Consider the following 21,313-nt stretch of genomic DNA (forward strand, 5'->3'; position numbering starts at 1 on the left):
AACAGTATTAAAGGTCACAGCGTTAGGAAGGTTGAGAACCATTGTACTAGGATTAGTGGGATTACTCTGGAAATAAAATCAATGTGTCAAAGAAATCTCATTGCAGGATTATTCACAACAGTTATGATATGGGAAAAACCTAAGGATCCATTAAAATAGGAATTATTTGAAAACTGTGGCATACATATACAATGGGTTATTGTTCTGCTTTAAAACAAACAAACAAACAAACAAACAAACAAACAAACAAACAGAGAACTGCTGGGCGGTGGTGGCGCACGCCTTTAATCCCAGCACTCGGGAGGCAGAGCCAGGCGGATCTCTGTGAGTTCGAGGCCAACCTGGTCTACAGAGCGAGATCCAGGACAGGCACCACAACTATAAAGAGAAACCCTGTCTTAAAAAACCAAAACCAAACCAAACCAAAAAAAACCCAAAAAACCCCAAAAAAACAAAAAACGAAAACCAAACCCCCCAAACTTTGTGATTTGTGAAGGATGAGACAGAACGAAGCTAGAAGACATTATATCACAGTAGCAGAAGTAAATCAGATAAATCAGGCACAAGACCCAGCTGCACCACTGCTTGGCGTGTGCCCAAAGGACTCAACGTCCTATCCACAGATAGTTGCCATGTTCACTGCTGCTTAATTCACAATAATTAGGAAATGGAGACAACACAAATGTCCTTTAACTGATGAATGGATAATGAAAATGTGGTCCACACATACTATGGAATACTACTCAGCTGTAAAGAAAATGAAATCATGAGATTTACAGACGAATGGATGGAATCAGAAAATATAGAGTGAAGTAATCTAGACCCAGAAAGATAAACACTGTATGTTCTCTCTCTTCTGTGGCTCCTAGTTCTAAGTCCAGCTGTGAGCATATGACCTGAAGTAAATACAGAAACCAAGAAAGTCAAAGGGGATGGATCATGGGAGTGAGGAAAGCCCTCCAGACAGAGGAATAGCAGATGCAGGTAATAGGAAGAAGAAAGGAAAAAAGTGGTGGGGAGGTTTAGTTGGGGACGTGGTGCAGAAGAATAGGTAGGAGGAAGAATAAACAACACAAGAATATTTGAAATGACCACAGAGAATCATACTATATTCACCTAAAATTGCATGTAATAAATGTTATTGTATATGTACACATAGACAGACACAAACACAAAGAACAATCTGCACAGCCCACTCATCCTGACAAAAGCTGGTGCTATATCAAGTGCCTGTGGGAACGGAAAGCTTTTCTAAGAACACGTAGTGCCAACTGCAGGACTCAACTGCGAGCAAAGCTAACCAGACAGGAAAAGTATGTTCAGTGTGTGCCTGAGTCTGATTCACTTAAGGCTCAAGTCCTAGCTCCTCTCTACACCTCTGACAGCAACTACAAACTGATTTCAACATCCATGGCATCACTTGAACTAGCAGCAGAGAAAAACCAATTAGATGTGCACAATACTCTGTGCACTCCACATATACACCCTTCTCTGAGAAAGGCCAATCCTGTGACGTGTGGCTTGGGTTAATTCTTCACCTCCCATGACCTTGGCTCCAAGAACTATAATAGTTCATGTTTTCCATGCTCTCTATCTTCAACCTCACTGGCCCTATTAAAAGCCACATAAGTGCATTTAAACATAGCAATGTGGAAATCTAAGTGTGCACAAACAGAATAATAAATCAATTCATTGTGACATGCTCTCACAATAGAATCCTACACTTTCAAGGAAAAGGAACAAACTAGGGCAACATCCACCAACTAAGACTAGCTCCACATCCCATGCTAACCCCCCAAAGCAAGATGTACAATAAACATGTAATGTTTAACAACATGCAGTTAAAATAACACAACTAAAATGCTATGGAATATATAGGCACAACATACTTTTAGCATGCGCAATCTCTCTGGTAGAAGAGAAAGTCATACAGGGAGCCCCATCTAGACTGGTAACAGGAGTTGACTCAAACTATCTTTTTTTTTGGTTTTTCGAGACAGGGTTTCTCTGTGTAGCTTTGCGCCTTTCCTGGAACTCACTCTGTAGCCCAGGCTGGCCTTGAACTCACAGGGATCCGCCTGCCTCTGCCTCCCGAGTGCTGGGATTAAAGGCGTGCGCCGCCACCACCACCCGTCAAACTATTTTTTTATGCTTTTTTGAATCTCTTAAATGTTTAGACTATATATTTTTTTAAATAATAATTTTAATTAGAGGCTAGAGAGATGGTTAAGAGCACTCACAGTTCTTACAGATGACCCAGGTTCAGTTCCCAAAAACCACATGGTGGCTCACAACCACCAGTACTCCAGTTGCAGGGGGATCTGATGCCCTCTTACTGACCTCCATGTGTACCAGGCACACATGTGGTGCAGATATACATGCAGGCAACACACTCATACACATAAAATAAATAAATCTTTTCTAAAAATTAATAATTTTAATGACTATAATATAATGCTATTTAGTATAATGTAATGCTGTTTAGCAACTAATAAAAACATTATGTCTATTGCTTTAGAAAGATCTGATATCTTCTAAAATAAAAATTAATTATAAAAGTGCTTGTTTTGTTTGAAAAGGACAAATCCATAAAAAGGGTCTTGGGGTCCAGGTAAGCAGTAAGTAAGTATACTAATACAAGGCTCGGGCCCAGTCTCCAGCACTAGTTAGGAGGGGAAGTAGGAGAACAAGGGAATGATTCATAGATGCATATATAATCACTATTGCATATTTTTGGTTGTAGAAGGGTACACAAGCAAATCATGAACAGTTATTTGTTAATGCATACAGAAGGGAACGGAGGGGTGGGGTCAGGGGACATTCACTCATGGAACACCACAAAAGCCCAGCAGGACTAACTAGAGTTGTGTCAATTTACCTTTCTCCTCTCGTCATCTGGGTAAGTCCAGTAGGAGACACAGTTTCCAGAGAGAACACACCATCTGCGATGCCAGGCACCAAAGCCACTAACATCTTCAAATATTGTCTGGAAGTCAATTGAAACACTGACATTAGAAAATTAAGGAAAATGTCCATATCTGTGACATTTTAATGTGAAAACCTATTTGTATGAGTTTATTGTATCTTTTACTTCAGTAATGAAAGTCAGATTGTCCCTATCAAAATGCATTTAAGAATATCTAGATCAAGCTAGGCGTGGTGCTTGTGATCACTGTGAGTTCAAGGTCAGCCAGAACTGTAAACGGTATAGAAGTTCACAGGGATGTACAGACTTCGGACCTGGGGAATCTCACTATGTGATGTTTTCTTATTTTCAAGTTCTTTATAATGAATTTTTAATTGTTTGAAAAAAGATAAGAGATTGAGTAATGTTTAAAGAATGGTTAGATTATCAAATGTGATAAAACAGTGTCAGCAAAAAACTATAGCATGGAGCTGAGTGTGTTGGCCCATGCTTTAATCCCAGCTCTCAGGAGGCATAGGCAGGTGGATCCATAGTGAGTTCCAGGATGACCAGTGCTATGGAAGTCCTTACAAAGAAAAAAAGAAAAAAAAAAAAAAAAAAAAAAAAGCAACCAAACAAAAAAATAAGAGAGTAATGGCAAAATTGAGATGGCCAATGTATATTCTTTGTGAAACGATGCCAACATCTCTAGGCAGCTGCCGTTTTTCACAGTAAAATGTAGAAAGAAACCCACCACTTCTGTTTCAAGTGTCAGAAAGAGAAGTAGGTCCCCCCCCGCCCCCCACACACACAGGGTCCTTTCTCAGCAGCATCCCACCACCCAACTTGTGTAAGGCAAGATCAGTCTGAGCACTCTCCTGCCCTTTCCCTTCTCATCCCTGCAGACAGGTCACTAGGACCTGCCCATCAGCTACCCATGCTAGCCTTCTCTCATCCCAGCTGGTCTCTCTCATCTCTCATGTGGAGTGGCTCTGACTTAGTGAGCTAGCCCATCTTTCAGGATTTCTGCTCTCTAGTCCACCTTCTACACACCAGTCACAGCGATTTTCCTAAACCCCAAATGTGGTTATTTTCATCTGGTAAAACTCTGTAATAGTCACTCAATTGGCTTTAGAATGAAGCCCAATTTCTTTAAACTACTTGGTTCATTTCTCTGACCATACACAGTCTTCTCCTCATTCCCCACCTCTGTCCCCAGGCTAAGCTTTTACTATCCTGAAATATTCAGCACTCCCTCCTCCTTCTCTTTGGGTTGGGGTGAGAGAGGGAAGGGACACCCAGGACACTGTTCATAAGCTGCAGCATTTCTCTCCTTCCCTCTGCTGACTTCCTGAGCAGGTTAGGAGCTAGTACCCAGTGGCTCCTGCCCTCAGCTCACAGCAGTGTGCCCTACACTGCTGGTTGGCTCACTTCCTTCCTCCATACTAAACTCACAGCTCCTCCTGGGCCAGCAGGTTGGCTTAATGGATAATGGCACTTACTGCCAGCCTCATGACTTAGTTTGATCCCCAGAACCCACAAGGCAGAGAGAATCAATTTCTGCAAGTTGATTTCTGACTTCCACAAACACACTGTGGAATACATGCGCACCTCCCAGATAAATAAATATAATTAAAAAATGTAAAGCTCCTGCAAGTAGAGAGATCCTTTTCTTTGTCGAATGATATCCCAACATCAGCACAGTGAGTGGCTGAGAGGGAAAGGCTTACAAAACCAATTGATCACATAATCACACAGGCTTTCTTCCTTCAGGACGACAGAAGAGAAGGTCATGAAGAACAGGGGATGGATGGTACTCACTAGGAAACCTTTCTCCTCAACACTTGAATTCACTTGACAGCTGATTTTTAAACAGATATGACCTTCCAAAGGAGATAAAAAAGGTACCTGTGAAGAAAAAGGGGAAATTATTTGTAAAAGTGTTTCAAAGTGTGATATTTCTTGACAAATCATGAACACAGAACACTATACCTTGAAAATAAATCATATTCTAAAGCTGTAGCATAAAAGAGCCACTGGTTCCTTAGCAACAGATACTTTTAATTAAAGAATAAATTCGGAAGCTGGAGAAATGGCTCAGTGGTTAAGAGCACTAGTTGCTCTTCCAGAAGACCTGGGTTCAATTCTCAGCACCCACATGGCAGCTCAAAACTGTAACTCCAGTTCCACAGCTTCTGACACCTTTACACAGATACATGCAGACAAAACACCAATGCACATAAAATAAAGAAATCAATCATTTAAAAAAGAATAAATTCATTCAAGGTAGAATTTTACAAAAACAAAAGTCCCAAGCTCCAAATAAGTGAGAAAAGAACGGAGATTTGAGACTAAGAGCTGCTGACTCCTTTATCAGGAGGAGACACTCAGGAGGAGTCTGGATAGACCAACTGTGTACACTGCTAGAACGCAGCATTACATAGCAAAAAAGAAAATAGAACCACAGAAAGGGGAAGCCAATCCTTAAATCTATATGAAATTGCAAGGGGCTGTAAATACAAAATCATCAAAAAGAACACCTGGATGAATCATACTTCCCAGTGTCACAAATTAATTCAAAGCTTCAATAATGGGGCCAGTATGGCAGCAGCAGAGGGACAGATACCCAGGCAAATGGAGCAGGACTGAGAGCCAGGCAAGGGCTGAAGATGTGGCAGAGGACCTGGGTAGCATGCACAAGGCCTGACTCAATCTGCGGTACTAAAGAGACCAGAAATGAGCCCACACAGGGATATGCAATTATTTTTTGTTGCTCTTTTGCCAATTAATTTTTGAAAACCCTGCCAAGACTAGTCTAAGAAATAGAGCAGTCTTGAACAAATGGTATTGAGAAAACTGGAAATTCACATGCAAAAGTGTAGGGCTGGTGTCTTCATTGGACTTGGAGGGAAATGGATGTACTTCATCTTACACATCTAGTCACAGTCCCTTACTGAGGGCGGGCAGGGCAGAACCCGGGGGCAGGAACTGAAGCAGAAGCCAGGAAGGAGTGCTGCTTACTAGCTTGCTCAGCCTTCCGTCTTCTACACCCCAGGACTAGCTGCTTAGTAGTGCCACTGCCCTTCTACATCAATCAAGAAAAGGCCCCACAGGCCTGCCCACAAGCCAATCTGGTGGAACTTTTTCAAGACAGGGTTTCTCTGTATAGGCTTTGCGCCTTTCCTGGAACTCACTCTGTAGCCCAGGCTGGCCTTGAACTCACAGAGATCAGCCTGCCTCTGCCTCCTGAGTGCTGAGATTAAAGGCGTGCGCCGCCACCGCCCAGCTTCAATTGAGGTTTCTTAATCTCAAATGATTCTAGCTTTTGTCAAGTTGGAGAAAAAACAAACCACTGAGCAGGGCAGTTGGACCTCAACCTCATAACATACATAAAAGTTAACCCAGAATAGATTATAACTTAAATATGAGAGCTAATATCACCAAAATATCTTAGAAGAAAACACAGAAGTATAATTTCATGATCATAGATCTAGCAATGAACTGTCAGGTATGATATAAGAAGCACAAGTAACATGAAAATAAAAAAGGTTTCATCAAAATTAAAGGCCTTTCAGAAAAGAGGTTCCTCAGAAATCAAGAACCAAGTCCAGAGACTCACAACTGGTCAAAATACAGGCTACTGAGTGAAGACAAGGGGACTAATGTGACAGAGGGCAGTGGTGTGCAACGTGCTAACTTCAGGGATCACGACATGGGCAGCACATTCTGGAACTCACAGCAGCTGTGACTCCCCTTCAGGAACGCTGCAAGGTTGGGCCTGTCAAGGAAGGGAAAGGTGTTCATAGGGCCTCACCCCTCCCTGAGGATTTACAGGGAGATTAATAGTTGATGGGGGAGGGGAAGACATTTTCTTCAGTGGTGTTGTCACAAAAGGGGCTTGTGTTTCTGGAGTGAATGTGCAGTAAGAGAAAAACAAACTAAAATGCACTAATATGTATATTAATATGTGTTAATAGGAACCTTTAAAAACAATGAACAGAATTATAGCCAAGAGTGGTGGCACAAATTTAATCCAGGCAGTGGGAGGTGGAGCCTGGGATCCTCAGATGCAGAGCAAATTCAAGACCAGCCTGGCTGCCTGAGGCTTTGTCTCCAGACAACACAAACAACACAAAGAGGCCACCAAGCCTTAAACCTGGGTTTCATCCCCAGGACCCACACAGAGGAAGGAGAGATTGTTCCTGAACTTACATACAAGTGCTATGGCATGCACAAGCACACACACACAGAGTAAACAAATGCATTTTAAAAAAAGGACTATCATGACACTGATCACTCTTCTCAGCACGAGACAAAGGAGTTGGTTCTCAAAATCATGTCTGAACTACACACACAGCTGAGAAGCAAAAACACCATGTCAGTCAAACGATGCGGTGCTTGGGAAAGCCAAGAACTCAACAACAGAACCAAAGGACAAAGGCAATGCAAATCAGACTCACAAGAAGGGCGGTTGTAGTGGCTCAAACTTAGTCCTAGCAAGAGGAAGGCCTCAGACGTGAGGGTAGAGCCCGTCCCAAACCAGCACACCACTTCCCAGCTCCCAGGAAGGTTTTGTCTCTATGACAAGAACCATGGGAAGTACAACCGCATATTACCAATGGCTCTTTAGACGGCTAGGCCAAATTATCGTTATGACTCCCCAGTCATGCTTCTGGATATAAGCCCAAAAACTCAAAGAGAGGCACTCATACAATTACATGCACATACAACCACAGAAGCAACTCAAAGTCATCACAGAAGAACAGAACTCACTTTTGGAGACATGGGTTTGTCTTGGAAATAGAGATGATGGCTGTACATGGCCATGAATGTATTAAGTGCCACTAAAATATTCATTTCAAAGTTTCTACTTTTGTTGAATGAATTCTAACTCAATGAATCATTTTTTATTTATAGATCTGTGTGTGTACATGTGTGGAGGGTTTTTTGTTTTTGTTTTTTTTCTTTTTATCATCAAGACAGAGCCTCACTATATAATCCGGGCTGACCTTAAACTCATAGAGGTCCATCCATCTCTATCTCAAGTACTGGGATTAGAGATGTGAACCACCATATCCAGCTGATCATTTTAGAAACAATGAACTCCTAACACATAACATGAATAAGCCTCAAAACCTATCATGTTGAGCAAAAAAGGTTTGACTAAAGAACAAACATGTGATTCCATTTTTAAAGGAAGTTTAACGGAGAGCGAAACTAACCTATGAGGGCAGAAGTGAGAACAGGTGTCTGTGTGGTTGGGACTGATTACGAGGAGTGATGGAAATGCTGTATGCCCTACTTGGTGTTAGCCAAACGGTAATATATGTACACTTGTCAAAACTCACTGAATTTTGCCATAAGGTCTTTACAGTTATCTAAATTTAAATTTTTTATACAGTTTACCATCTGGACTATTTTATATATTTATTATTTGTGTGTGTGCACAGCACACTTTTGATGGAGTTCGTTCTCTCCTGCCTTTACACACTCAGGTCCAAAGCCCTTGTGCAGCAAGGGCTGTAGCCAAGCCATCTTGCCTGCCCCTTGAACAAAGTGTTCTCAGATCTTTTGAGTATATACAGCATGACCACAGTCCCAGTCACATCCGTTCTTATCACCTCCAGGTTTCCTCCTGTGTCAATCTCCAGGGAACTGTGGGCGGACTTCCTATATTACTGCAGATTAGCTTTCATGTACATCATTTATTACAAGAAAAACACGTTTGTTTTGAAGGAAAGAAAGTCAAACACATAAGAAATAGTCTTAACAAGTTATAACAACTCAATTTATGGTATTTGATATTTATAACTGTGTGAAAAGCAAGCACGCATTCAGTAGAGACTGCCCTTTGAATTTTGGTCTTTCCTAGGCTAATAAGGTGCGGCACAACACTGGTGAGTCTCTCAGAGCCGGACATCACTACCTGCCACAGCTTCTCATCAGCCACAGAGAGGCAACTGTTACTTTATGGTGTCTCATGTCCTCAGCAAGCTTTTACCAATTAAAATATTCAACAAAGTACACGAGGTATTCATTACTTTCTTACACAGTATGATTTGTTTGTGAGAGATGAATTTGTCCAAGCACAGGCTGCTGGGATGTTTACGGAAGGGAGAGCTAAGCCACACTGAGCAGCTTTAGGTATCTTAAGTGAACATTCAATTTATGATGAGATTATCAGGATATGAAATCATTTCAAGTTAAGAAGCATCTCTGACAATACACACAAACTCACCCCTGAAAGAGACCCCAACAATGGCCTCAAAAGAATTTCAATTTCCCCACAAATCTCAAGCCGGTGGAGGCAAAGACTAACTTCTGACACTAGGGGGTGCTGCCTCCTCAAAGGGAATTTCAGACAATTTCTCACAAATTGACATATGCGTATTTCCTGGTTCTAGGTTCATTTTTTTTCTATAAAAATTTAACACTGCCATAGGAAATGCTATTTTCCCCTGTTAGGCCAAGCTATAAATAAACCTATTTTTTTCCCTTGCTAATTTATGTTTCTAATTTTTCCTGAAATAGAAGAAAACTAAAGCTTATAGACCTACATGCCAACTAAAAACATTTTCCTCAAACATACAATTATACCCCAAGAGAACAAAAGGGACCTGACAATAATTACTCTGTAGTTGATATACTCATGTTTTTTAAAGCTGCTCTAAAATACACCTAACACAGAGCTCTGTTCATGACAGTACTCATTCTACGCTTGTGACATTTTACTATGGAGTACATACCTAAAGTCAGTCGGCCTGACATAGAAATAGACCAACAGTGAGATCCAGCACACAACTCCCGCTGCAGGAGCCCTGTTTAGTCTCTATGTGAAGAATCTGCACACTACATCTATTACTGCACCATATGATGACTCTTCACTCTTTACTGCAGCTGATATAATAACCCTGGGCAAACAATACCCTCAAAATTATTCCCAAATTCTGTTTACCACATTTATCCTACTGTATGTTTGGAAGATTTATACAGTTAAGTGCCCAGAACTCCACTTCTAATTTAGAGATGAAAACTTACAAAAAGCACACTTTTTTCACTTTAACAATTAAAAACAAACAAACAAACAAACAAACAAAACAAAAACAAAACCCCAAAAATCTGGGTAAGCTTAACAACAACAAAAACTAACTGCTCTTTGCAACAGATAGAGACCGTTACAGAAAACTACACCAACCAAAACACAGAGTTGTGGAGCCCTGGCCTAGCAGATACATCTACAAGCCAACTCTCGCTCCTAAGGCTCAGGCAACATGTGGAAGAGGGTGAGGAAAGATGGTAAAAGCCAGAGGATCAGGGAGTCTGCAGTAAGATGTGTCTCCTAGGAACGTCAGAAGCTATACCCAGAAATTTTCACCAACATGACTGCCTATTAAAGAGGCCATGAATTTGAAAAAGAGCAAGAACAGGGTATATGTAAGAGTTTGAAGGGAGGAAAGGGAAGGGAGAAATTATGTAATAATATTATAATCTCAAAAATAAAATAAAAAAGGTATCAAAAACTTGTTTCCCCATCTTTGAGCTAAGATGAAGACATCAAAGCAGTCCAAAAGCAAACAGACGGGAAGTACTGAATTCCAGGAAGATGTGTGCCTCTGCTAGGTGAGCCAAACTAGGGACCACCTTATCCCCGGGGCAAGGCCCAAGCAGAGGTGCAGGACTGCCATTCACAGTGCATTCAATGAAAAGGAAAAATAGAAAAGACTTGTCAGATCAGTTAACAAACATGCTCGAACAGGCTGTACCTCAGACCTGAACTTGAAGCAGACTGACAAGGAGTAAGGGGAAGGCAGAAAGCACAACCATACCAAGGCCCTCTGACAATGTTTATATCAGACAACACAAACTAAGACGAAAAGGACCAGAGGCAGCTGTGGTCTCCTATTCCTGTAGTTCCAGCATTTAGGAGGCTGAGGTGGAGGATCGCAACAAATCTGAGGTCAGTTTGGACTACATGAGAAGACCCTCAGAAAAGAAAAACAAATTAGGGACTGGAGAGATGGCTCGGAGTTGTTAAAAGCACTGGCTGCTCTTCCAGAGGACTGAAGTTCAATTCCCAGCATCCACATGGCAGCTAACAACTGTCTGTAACAAGTTCCAGTGGATCTATTCCCTCACACTGACCTACATGCAGGCCAAACACCAATGCACATGAAATAAAAATAAATTATTAAAAAAAGAAAAAACAAATCTAAAACAATAAAGATCAGAGATAAATGGAACAATTCATCAGAAAGTTTAAAATATACGATGCAAAAATTGACAAAATAGGTGAAAGGTACCTACCATGCATGAGTCCCTCAGTTTGAATCCCAGCACCCTATACACAACACACACACACACACACACACACACACTCACTCACTCACTCAGACAAAACAAAAATTTAAACATCTAAAACTGAAACTACATTACCCCTACTAATTAAAAGTTTGATAGATATTTTCTTCCAAATTAAAGCATAGTTACCATTTAGCATGGAAATACCCATTCATATAAGAAAGATTAAATCTTTCTTACTAACACATAAGATGAAAATGTTCTTGCCCTCGTCTGTTAAGCATGAGTCTCTTTAAGCCATCCTCACTTCACTGATGATTAAGAGATATAAACTGTAGCCTAGAGCCAGGATAAATAATGCAACTCATCATGCACTGGCATATTTCAGAGTGAAAGAGAGACATAGGTATATAGGTCAAAAGGCATACACTGGATTTCTTCAAAGAGATAAGAATGCCTAATCAGCCAGGTGTCTTGGTGCACAGGCAGGTGGATAACTGTGAGTTCAAGGCCAGCCTGGTCTACATAGAGTTCCCAGCCAGCCAGGGCTACATAGAAAGACCCCGTCTAAGGAGAAAAAAAAAACAACAGCCTAATCACTCTACTTTTAAGCTCAAAATCATGTCAGTCTATAATTGTTTCACTTTATTACCGTTTTCTTGAAAAATATTTGAACTGACATTTCCTAAAGGAAATCTCTCTATCTATAGCTAAGAGGCTCCTTCAAGTCAGCTGAGCTTTGGAATGTCCTTTTCCCACAAAAGTATAAAGCTAAGAATTTGGGATTTCATTGAAATAAGGGGTTTAAGTCTGCAACTGACTGAGATTCATCATTGAAGTGCCAGGATTCAGCATTTAAATTAGGTTTCAGCTCAAACAACACAGAAATCTCCACTTGTGGTTGTGGGGATCTAACGCTCTCCTTGCGGCCTCTGCAGGAACCAGGTACACACATGGTGTACACACAGCATAGCCCAACACCCATACACATAAAAACAGCTTTAAATCATCACACCAATAGTTCAGAAGTCAGAATAACTTTAGCCTTACACATAGTTATTAATTTTCTATTCTAACTAGTACTCAGAAAAATAATCAATATGAAAGAAAATATAGATTTTAAAAAACTATAAAATGTGGGCCAGGAATGTTGCTCAGTGGTAGAGAGCTTGCCTAGCATGCATGAAGTGCTGGTTTAATTCCCAGCATCCAGTATCTGGCCACGAAGACCAATGGCTGTAATCCCAGAACTTGCAAGGTTGATGGATCAGAAACTGAAGGTCATCTTTGGCTACATAGTAAGTTCCAATCTAGCCAAGGATAAATAAAACTCTTTTTTTTTTTTTTTTAAAAAAGGCAGGCGGTAGTGGCGCACGCCTTTAGTCCCAGCACTCAGGAGGCAGAGGCAGGCGGAGCTCTCTGTCTGAGGCCAGCCTGGGCTACAAAGCAAGTTCCAGGACAGCTAAAGCTGTTACAAAGAGACACCCTGTCTCAAAAAACAAAACAAAACAACAACAAAAATCACAAATGGTAGAAAGTATATAGAGAAAGTTCTAAAGCAAACCTATAAGGAAAAAAAATTGAGAAATTGGAAAGAAAACTATAAAGAATTATGAAAGAGAAAAAGGATGCCCATATACATATAAGAGCCCACAGAATGAAATTTTTGTCTTTACATAGATATTGTCAATTATTCCAATTTATAAACCAAAAATATACAGGAGTGGTTAGTGAGACAAACACACATGGACCAAAAATCAAGGATTAGCTATTGTTTGAAGAGGACATTAGGTTTTTTTAATTATTAAATTCAATGTATTCATCAGAACATATACTCAACCAGCAGCTTTAACTGAACATGATTAAAAAATAATACAGGCAGAAAATGATTTCTTCAGCAAATTAATTTTAAGTAAAGAAAATAAAGCAACCTTTTCCTGGAACAAATAGCCCAGTGCCTCCTGCTCTCTTACATCAAAATTTATCTAAAATGAACAGAAAAGAAAAGAAGAAAACAAAAAGATCCAGTATCATTCAATGTGTTAAGACCAGTCGAATTACTAAATAAAAGTTACATACAATTTTAAATATTAGCATGTTCAAATAATTTTTGTGTTAACAGTAGTCAAAATTAAATATGGCCAGCACTTTGTCTATCAACCGAAAATAATACTTTCCTAGTTTTAATGTTAGATTGGCTTGTATTAATCTAATATTCCCAAGGGGAAAAATGAGATCCCTGAGAAATGAAGTGACTTTGCTCGGAATGCAGAAGTTACCAGCTTAGCACGCATGAGCACCGAGGTCCACCTGCAGTGCTAGCAGAGGGGAAACTGTCAATCACAAGCTGCACAATGACAGAAGCCACGCCTCTTCTTCATGCAGTTTACCTCTATGTTCTCACTACGGAAACCGCTAATAATACACAATACCCAAAGACAGCATGTTCTCCCCACATGTACAAGTCAATCTGAATGTCAACAGTGATTACCAGGGATGGAGAAGGGAAACAGGAAAGGGATGGAGTGGAGGGAGGCTGAGGTCAAGAAGTACTGAAACACAATCTGGCCAGGCATGATTACCCATGCTGGTAGAGTCAGCCATTCAGAGGTAGAGATAGGAAGATCAGGAGCTCTGTCAGCCTTGGCTACACATGACAAGACCGAGGGTAGCTTGGGCTATAGACCTTAAGTCAGATAAATAAATCTGAAGCATTAGATCCAGGAAGTATGGGAAAGAAATCTCTTAAGTTAAAAAGATATGGCTGGCCCATGCCTGCAATCCCAACAGTGAGAGGTTAAGGCAGGAGGACTGAGGAAGTTCAAGGCTAGCCTTGGTTACATGGCGAGTTTCAGGCTAGCCTCAATGATACAGTAAGACCTTGTCCTATAAAATATAAAAACCTAAATCCATAACATACTGAATTGTTTTAAAATATAAACAACATTTAAATGCAAGACACAATATGTTAGAACTGTCACAGAAACCAGTATAGACCAAAGATTTATATATAGTATTAATATACAAAACACTCCCAACACTTATCACACATGTGTACCCCTAGCTACTACAATGTACAATTCAAACATCTGAAAGTATTGGGGATTTCCATAGACTGATATAGAAGGTGTAAGACAGTTGTGAGAACAGTTGAGTTACCTTGTCCAAAGCAAACCTAGTCTCTCCGACGGAAGATAAGGACAGTGTGTGGGATCCAACCAGGGCAAAGCTGCTGGTGCGCACAGCACCAAGGCCTCCCGGACTGGCCATCACTGCAGAGAAACGAGCCACATTTAGTCCCGCGGCTTCCTAAGTCTGAGGAGGAGTGGCCCAGAGGCTCAGTTTCAATGCCCAGTCCTCAGCTGACCATCATTTGGGAAGAACTGGGAGGTGTGGCCTTGCTGGAATAGCCTTACTGTGTCCTCTCACTGGGGGAGATGTGTCACTAGGGGTGGGCTCTGAGGTGTCAAAATCCATGCCAAACCTAGTCTCAATCTCTCTCAACCCCACCCCTCATCCCTCTCACCTCCCCCCCCCCCCCCCACACACACACCGGCTGCATGTGGATCAGAATGTAAAGCTCTCAGATAATGGACTCATGCTCTGAAACTGTAAGCAAGTCCCCAATTAAATGCTGTCTTTTCTAAGAGTTGCTTTGGTCATGGTGTCTCTTCATAGCAAGATAACAGTGACTAAGACACTAACTAATAAGTAATGACTTCTCACCATCCACATGAATGAAGTCACACTGGCAGAGAGACTCTGCCTCATTTTCCTTTTCATTCTGTCTCTTTTGTTTGTCTTTTGAGACAGAGATGTATCATCCCTTTGGCCAGGCAGGCCTGGAACTACAAGACAGCCCAGAATGGCCACGAAAGTACAACAACCGTCTTGCTTCTGCTCTTCAAGTATTGATGTCACTCACAAGTATGAGGCTCCATGCCTAGTGTCCTCCAGTTTTACTTTAGTGTGTGCACGTGTATGTGCACTCTTGTAAGATCAAGAGAAACAATTTGGTGAGTCAGTTCTTTCCTGCCATGTTGTGGCACACAAGATCAAACTCAGATGTTAAGGCCTACATACAAGAATCTACCTGCTCAGTCATATCACTGTCTCACCTCTAAATATGGAGGAAAATCAAAGATCAAGCTTTCCTAATGAAAGGAAATTATTTAAAAGATTATCTTTAACTGAAATACAGGCACTTCTTAACATTTGGCAAAGTTATGTTTTTAATGACAGAGAACTTAAAATTTCCCCCATAAATAAAGCAATTTCCCTGCAAAAAACATAGAAAAGTTGGCAAGCTCAGTAGGTGAAGGCATTTGCTAAGCCCAACCTAATGGCCCAAGGTCAATCCCTGGAATCCATATGGTGTAAGAGAACTCACTGCGACCCACACATGTGCATGCACTAAATAAAATGACAAGAAATATGGAAAAGATTCCCTTACTATTGGTACTCCTGAGTGACCTTAGTCACATAGATCTGTGTAACTCCACAGATTAGAGAACAACTACATTGTTGGAGGCAAATGAGGCCAGTGCCATTACAATCCACTTTGAAAACCTGAGCCTAAATTCATGTTAAAGGACTTTCCTTGATCACTAGCACCCCATTCCCAGTGACCTAGAGAGATGCTTTGGTGACATGTTATAATGCTAGTTGAAATCAGTATAGTTAAAGGAAGCAAACTCTATGGAGTCGATAATAAAAACAGAAGCAGAGCTGAAGAATAACACTGCTTGCTGGAACTACTAAGTGACTAGCACTGACAGTTACACTCTAAAAAAACCCTAATCATTAGCTTATACTGTTGCCCGACAAGGCTACAATCAGACTACATGCTATTCTGACTGGTAATATATATTGTTTTAAAAAGTCCATGAAGGAAATGTTTTCCTGTGGCTTGAGGGATGGCTTAGCAGTTAAGAATGCTTGGTGCTCTTGCAGAGGACCAGAGATCAGTTTCCAGCACTTATTAAGGGTAGCTCACAACTGCCTCTAACTCTAGCTCCAGGAAATCCAACACCCTCTTCTGGCCTCCATAGGCATCTGCACTGCACGCGCGCGCGCGCACATACACACACACCCCATAAAAATAATTTTTAAAACTCTTAAAAAAGAAAATATTTTCCCAAAGCAAATCAAGAAGGCACGTGTATGTACGTGTGTATGGTTGAATATTTTTATAAAGGTATGCAACTACTATATTTAATTATTCTACAGCTTCAAATAGTTTAGATCCACTCACCTGAGGAATGAAGGTTGCTTTTCTAACAAAAAAAAAAAAAGGTGAAGAAGATACATTAATTATCTATTATTTAGTATGCAAATTTAAATGTTAAGTACAAATTTTAACACAAGGACTACAGTTGAGAAAACATGTTTCTTACATTAAGTATCAATAATTAACATATCTTTATTTATTTTGAGAAAGTTTTACTATGTAGTCCAGACTAGACTGTAGCTTGTAATCCCCCTGCTTCTGCCTTTCAAGTACTGGGATCCATTAGTGCATTTTAAAGACTTCTACAGTATTAAAAGTTGGTAGTCAATTGCAGTTTTATTAAAAATGCAGATCTATCAAGAGGATTTGATTTTTAGAAAAATTCTACTTACTGAAGTTATAGATGTGAGGAGTCTCTTTGGAGTAATAGCCTAGAAAAAGAGAGAGCTTAGCATATTTTCTATTAAATATTGCATTTCAGGGCTTAAAACTAATGTTCTTACATAGAAAATAACTGTTAAATATAAACAAATCATACTTAATTCCTTTATCAAGACTTTGCAAACTATCCTCTTTGAAAAGTAGAGCCAAAATACTTTTTTTTTTTTTTAAGTTTTCTCGCTTCTACCCAACAAAAAAGTGAGAATAAAGAAAGATTTAAAAACTGAGGACAGAAAAAAACTTCTATTTTTTCTTTTTTGGTTTTTTGAGACAAGGTTTCTCTGTGTAGTCCTGGCTGTCCTGGAACTCACTCTGTAGAATAAGCTGGCCTAGAACCCAGAGATCCACCTGCCTCTGCCTCCCCGGTGCTGGGATTAAACTCATGTGCCACCACCACCCAGACAGAAAAAAATTCTAATGATTTAGGAAGCAAACAAAAGAGCAAAGATTAGAAAGGTGGAAACCAAGACCCTAGTAATCATATTTCTCAACAAGCTCAATGTTTAAGCAATATTCAGAAAATAAGATATTTTGCATGTATTAGAAGGGCCCGAATTACACTTATCATGATCACCTATATACATTTACACTCGACAGGCATACCTACTTAATGCAGTCAATAGAAATGTGGGGCCTATTTAAAAAAAAACAACAAACCTTAAATCACTGAAACTTGTAATTAAAACTAAAATGATGGTGGTGGTTTGAATGGGAATGGCCCTCATATATTTGAATGCTTGGTCACTAATCACAGGTGTGGCCTTGTTAAGGTAGGTGTGCCCTTGTTAGAGGAAGTATGTCACTATGGGTGGGCTTTGAGGTTTCAGAAGCTCAAGCCAGATCTAGTGTCTGTCTCTTCCTGCTGTCCGCTGATCCAGATGAAGAACTCTCAGCTACTTCTCTGGCACGCGTCTGCCTGCCATGTTTCCCCCATGACAATAATTCCATTCAGTCTAAACCTCTGAACGGAAGGCAGCCCCAGTGAGACGCTTTCCTTACAGGCGTGCCTGGTCAGCGTCTCTTACTGACTGAGAGGACACTCTCCAGCAGTGCTCTCACTAGGTTGCAGCTCTCACCTTGGACTTGGAGGCTTTCTTCTTCTTATCAAGGCCTGATGAATCTTTCTTTTGTACCTATACACAAATCCAAGATATAATTGCCTTAAAAATCTAGTATTAAGTAAATATATTATTGTTCATTTCAGAAAGCTTTTTAACTGCTTACCAAGCTGTAAACTTCAACATTTATTTCAAAGTCATTGGAAACATCATTCCTGAAAAAAGAGTATTAAATAAAACTGTAATAAAAAATCTAAAGTTATGCCTTTAAAAATAATGTACAAACACTGTTATAACCCTCAAAGACTCCATTGTATTTTTAATAAATACAATAAACTATCAAGAATAATAAAAAATGGTAAAACCACATTTTTTCTCAAGACATACTTCAGTAATATTTGTGTTATAAAAACCAGGGTCTTTAGTAATACTACAGGAAGGCAGTGAGGAACAGTGCTTATCACCAAGCCTGCGGGACCACTGCAGCTCTAGCCCAAGGCTCCCACAGCTGTCCTCTTGCCTCCAAAGCTACACAAAGAAACCCCGTCTCAAAAGAAAAAAAAAAACCAACCAAAAACCAAAAAACCACAAAACCCCAAAAAAACCAAAAAACAGATAAAAAATAAAATAAAATATGTATTTGATACTAATTATCTTTTTTGTTGGTAATAAAATATTGTTACAGCTGGCAGGGTGGTGCATGCCTTTAATTCCAGCACTTGGAAGACAGACACAGGCAGATCTCTGAGTCTGAGGTCAGCCTGGTCTACAGAACAAGTTCTATGATAGTCAGGGCTACAAGGAGAAACCCTGTCTCCAACCCCCCCCAAATATATATATATATATAATTATGTGATTTAAAGCACCTATAAAAATAATAGTGCAAAATACTGACGCACTATATATACTGCATATCTATAGTCAAAAAGTATCAACGCAGAAAATAAATCAGAAAGGAGCTAAACGGAACAACTGAAAACTGGATTATCTGTTCATATTTACAGAATAAACAGGGGCCCAGAAGATGGCTCAGAAACTAAAGGGGCTTGCTGCCCAAGCCTAGCAACCTAAGTTTAACACCCAGAGTTCACATAAAGGCAGGAGAGAACAGATTCTACAGTTATCCTGTAACTTCTACACATGAGCTGTTGAACACAAACCCATGCACACATCATGCAAGTATGCACACACACTGATAATCATAAAGAAATTAATGTTTAAAGATTTAATTATTTTTATACGTGTGGGTGTCTTGCCTCCATGCATGTCTGTGTACCACATGTATGCAGTGGCTGCAGAAGCTAGAAGAGAGCATTGGATCCTCGGGAACTAGAGCTACAGATTGGTGTGAGCTCCCATGAGCTCAGATAGTGGGAACTGAACCAAGGCCTTTGGAAGAATAGCCTGTGCTCTTAACCACTGAGCCATCTCTCCAGCACCTCATAAATAAATAGGAGGAGGAGGAGGAGAAGAAGGAAGAAGAAGGAGGAAGAGGAGAAGGAGAAGAAGAAGAAGAAAGAAGAAGGAGGAAAAGAAGATCTGGGGGAGGTTTTCACAAGGGCCTGTCTCTTCCTGAGGAGACTGAGAGCTGATGGTTCCGAGGGTGGGGTGGGAGAGGACATAGGACATTTCTTTGAGTGGGCCAATCACTGATAAGTTGCCCACACTACTATAAGTAACCTCTTACCCATGGTCCTGTAAGCAATCCTAATTTAAACTCATTAGCTCACCAAATAATAATAACTTTAATAAGTAAGACAGACCAATTAAGGGGATGGGTTGCAGCGTATTGGTAGAGCACTTGCCTAGCACATAAGGCTCTAGGCTTGATTTCCAGTACTACCAGAAAGAAAAAAAATAAAAGGACTGAAAGTAGATGGGAAATTGTCAAGGAGAACAAAGGGATCAGCAGGAGTGAAATGGGAGAGAGGGTAGTGAGGAGTTAATATAACCAAAAATATATTATATGCAGGTATGAAAATGTCATGCCATTATGTATAAGCTATGCCAATAAAACGATTACATTAATCATAATAAGTTAGTAAACAAATGTAAATACATTTTAAATACTATCAAAGTTTGGGACCAGGTGGTGGCGGCACACACCTTTAATCCCAGAACTTGGGAGGCAGAGGCAGGTAAAATCTCTTTGAGTTTGAGGCCAGCCGGGTCTATAGAGCAAGTTCCAGGACAGCTAGGGCTACACACAGAAACCCTGTCTCGAAAACCTGGGGGGGATTAAAGTTTGAGATGTAGTTTGCTGATAGAACGCATGTTTAGCATGCACAAAGCTGAGTTCCATCCCACAAACTATACCAGATAAAACAAGATATAAACATCACTCAAATGCCAAGACTGTCTTAACTCTATTAAAAGAAAAACATGTCTGAACCATGAGATGCTCAATTTACTTACAGAGTAAATGTAGTGGTAAATGTCAGAGCGTCACCACTAAGAGAGTTTGAAGTACTTGCTAATGGTGTGGCGACCATATGCTCAGCTCCAGCTTTTAGCATAATTAGGTAATAGTAATTTGATGCATCTGTAATAAGTAAACACATTGCAAAATTAGCAAAAGAACAATAAACTCAGCTAGACAGCATCCTGGAAGGCCAGAAGTCATATTGCACCTGACCCACATAAAATTTTTATTTGCAATTTCTAAGATCAAATTTCCCCAAGCGAAAAGCTAAGAAAGACACAACCTGATACCTCCAGTCTGGGAATAAGCATCAAGTCTCCTAATTACATAAAGCAAAAGAGCTTCATTCTACAATCCTCACTCTCTGCCATAATCCGTTAGGAATTAGAAGGTTAGCACACACCTCTGAAGGGAAATTATGATTTCTTATTTCAAAACTGAGATTTAAAAAGTATTAAAGTTACTCGGGGATAATACCTAATAAAAACATGAACTATTTATTCACTATTTATCACTAAGTAACGATATCTCAAAATAAATACTAAATTACCAAGTTTTCTACATTATACTAAAATCAGGCAACAGGAAAAATTATAACCTAAATTAGCTCATTTCTACAATAATACTCCGACTTTTTCTTCATTTGTTTGTTGGAAATAGGAATTTCTTCTGTAACCCGGACTGGCTTTGAATTGGAGATAATACACTTACTTTTGCAATCTTCCAAACTGCTGGGAGTATAAATACAAGCTACCACATGCAGTGAATGTTTAAAAGCAAAGTCCTAGTCCCGGAGACTGACTCAGGGACTCACATTTAAGGCAAAGCTCTATCACAGACTACAACCACACCTCCCTTTTAAACACGTTTTGAGAACCACAGGTGTCACTAAATTGTCCGATTGGCCTTGAGCTTCTGACCACCACAGCTTCCCAAGCAGCTGGGACTATAAGCTTGTG

The 21,313-nt window shown here is 40.1% G+C and overlaps 1 protein-coding gene across 3 annotated transcripts in view; it reads right to left on the reverse strand.

The window, feature by feature from the left end:
* Positions 1–21,313, reverse strand: part of Anln (anillin, actin binding protein) — a 63,163-nt gene that overhangs the window by 4,465 nt on the left and 37,385 nt on the right. For 2 of the 3 annotated variants that reach the window (XM_052754798.1, XM_052754783.1), the window contains 9 exons: positions 20,348–20,474; positions 18,099–18,147; positions 17,951–18,007; positions 16,826–16,864; positions 16,458–16,479; positions 14,363–14,475; positions 13,135–13,188; positions 4,727–4,813; positions 2,879–2,986 (listed from right to left, as the gene is read on the reverse strand). In XM_052754798.1, coding sequence (XP_052610758.1) covers positions 2,879–2,986; positions 4,727–4,813; positions 13,135–13,188; positions 14,363–14,475; positions 16,458–16,479; positions 16,826–16,864; positions 17,951–18,007; positions 18,099–18,147; positions 20,348–20,474 — 656 coding nt within the window. The remainder of the gene's footprint in view (positions 1–2,878; positions 2,987–4,726; positions 4,814–13,134; positions 13,189–14,362; positions 14,476–16,457; positions 16,480–16,825; positions 16,865–17,950; positions 18,008–18,098; positions 18,148–20,347; positions 20,475–21,313) is intronic. The other variant, XM_052754790.1, reaches the window with a different exon arrangement.

The sequence above is a fragment of the Peromyscus californicus genome, unplaced genomic scaffold (assembly GCF_007827085.1).
Source record: "Peromyscus californicus insignis strain IS unplaced genomic scaffold, ASM782708v3 Scaffold_11__1_contigs__length_118956290, whole genome shotgun sequence".
Classification (NCBI taxonomy): domain Eukaryota; kingdom Metazoa; phylum Chordata; class Mammalia; order Rodentia; family Cricetidae; genus Peromyscus; species Peromyscus californicus.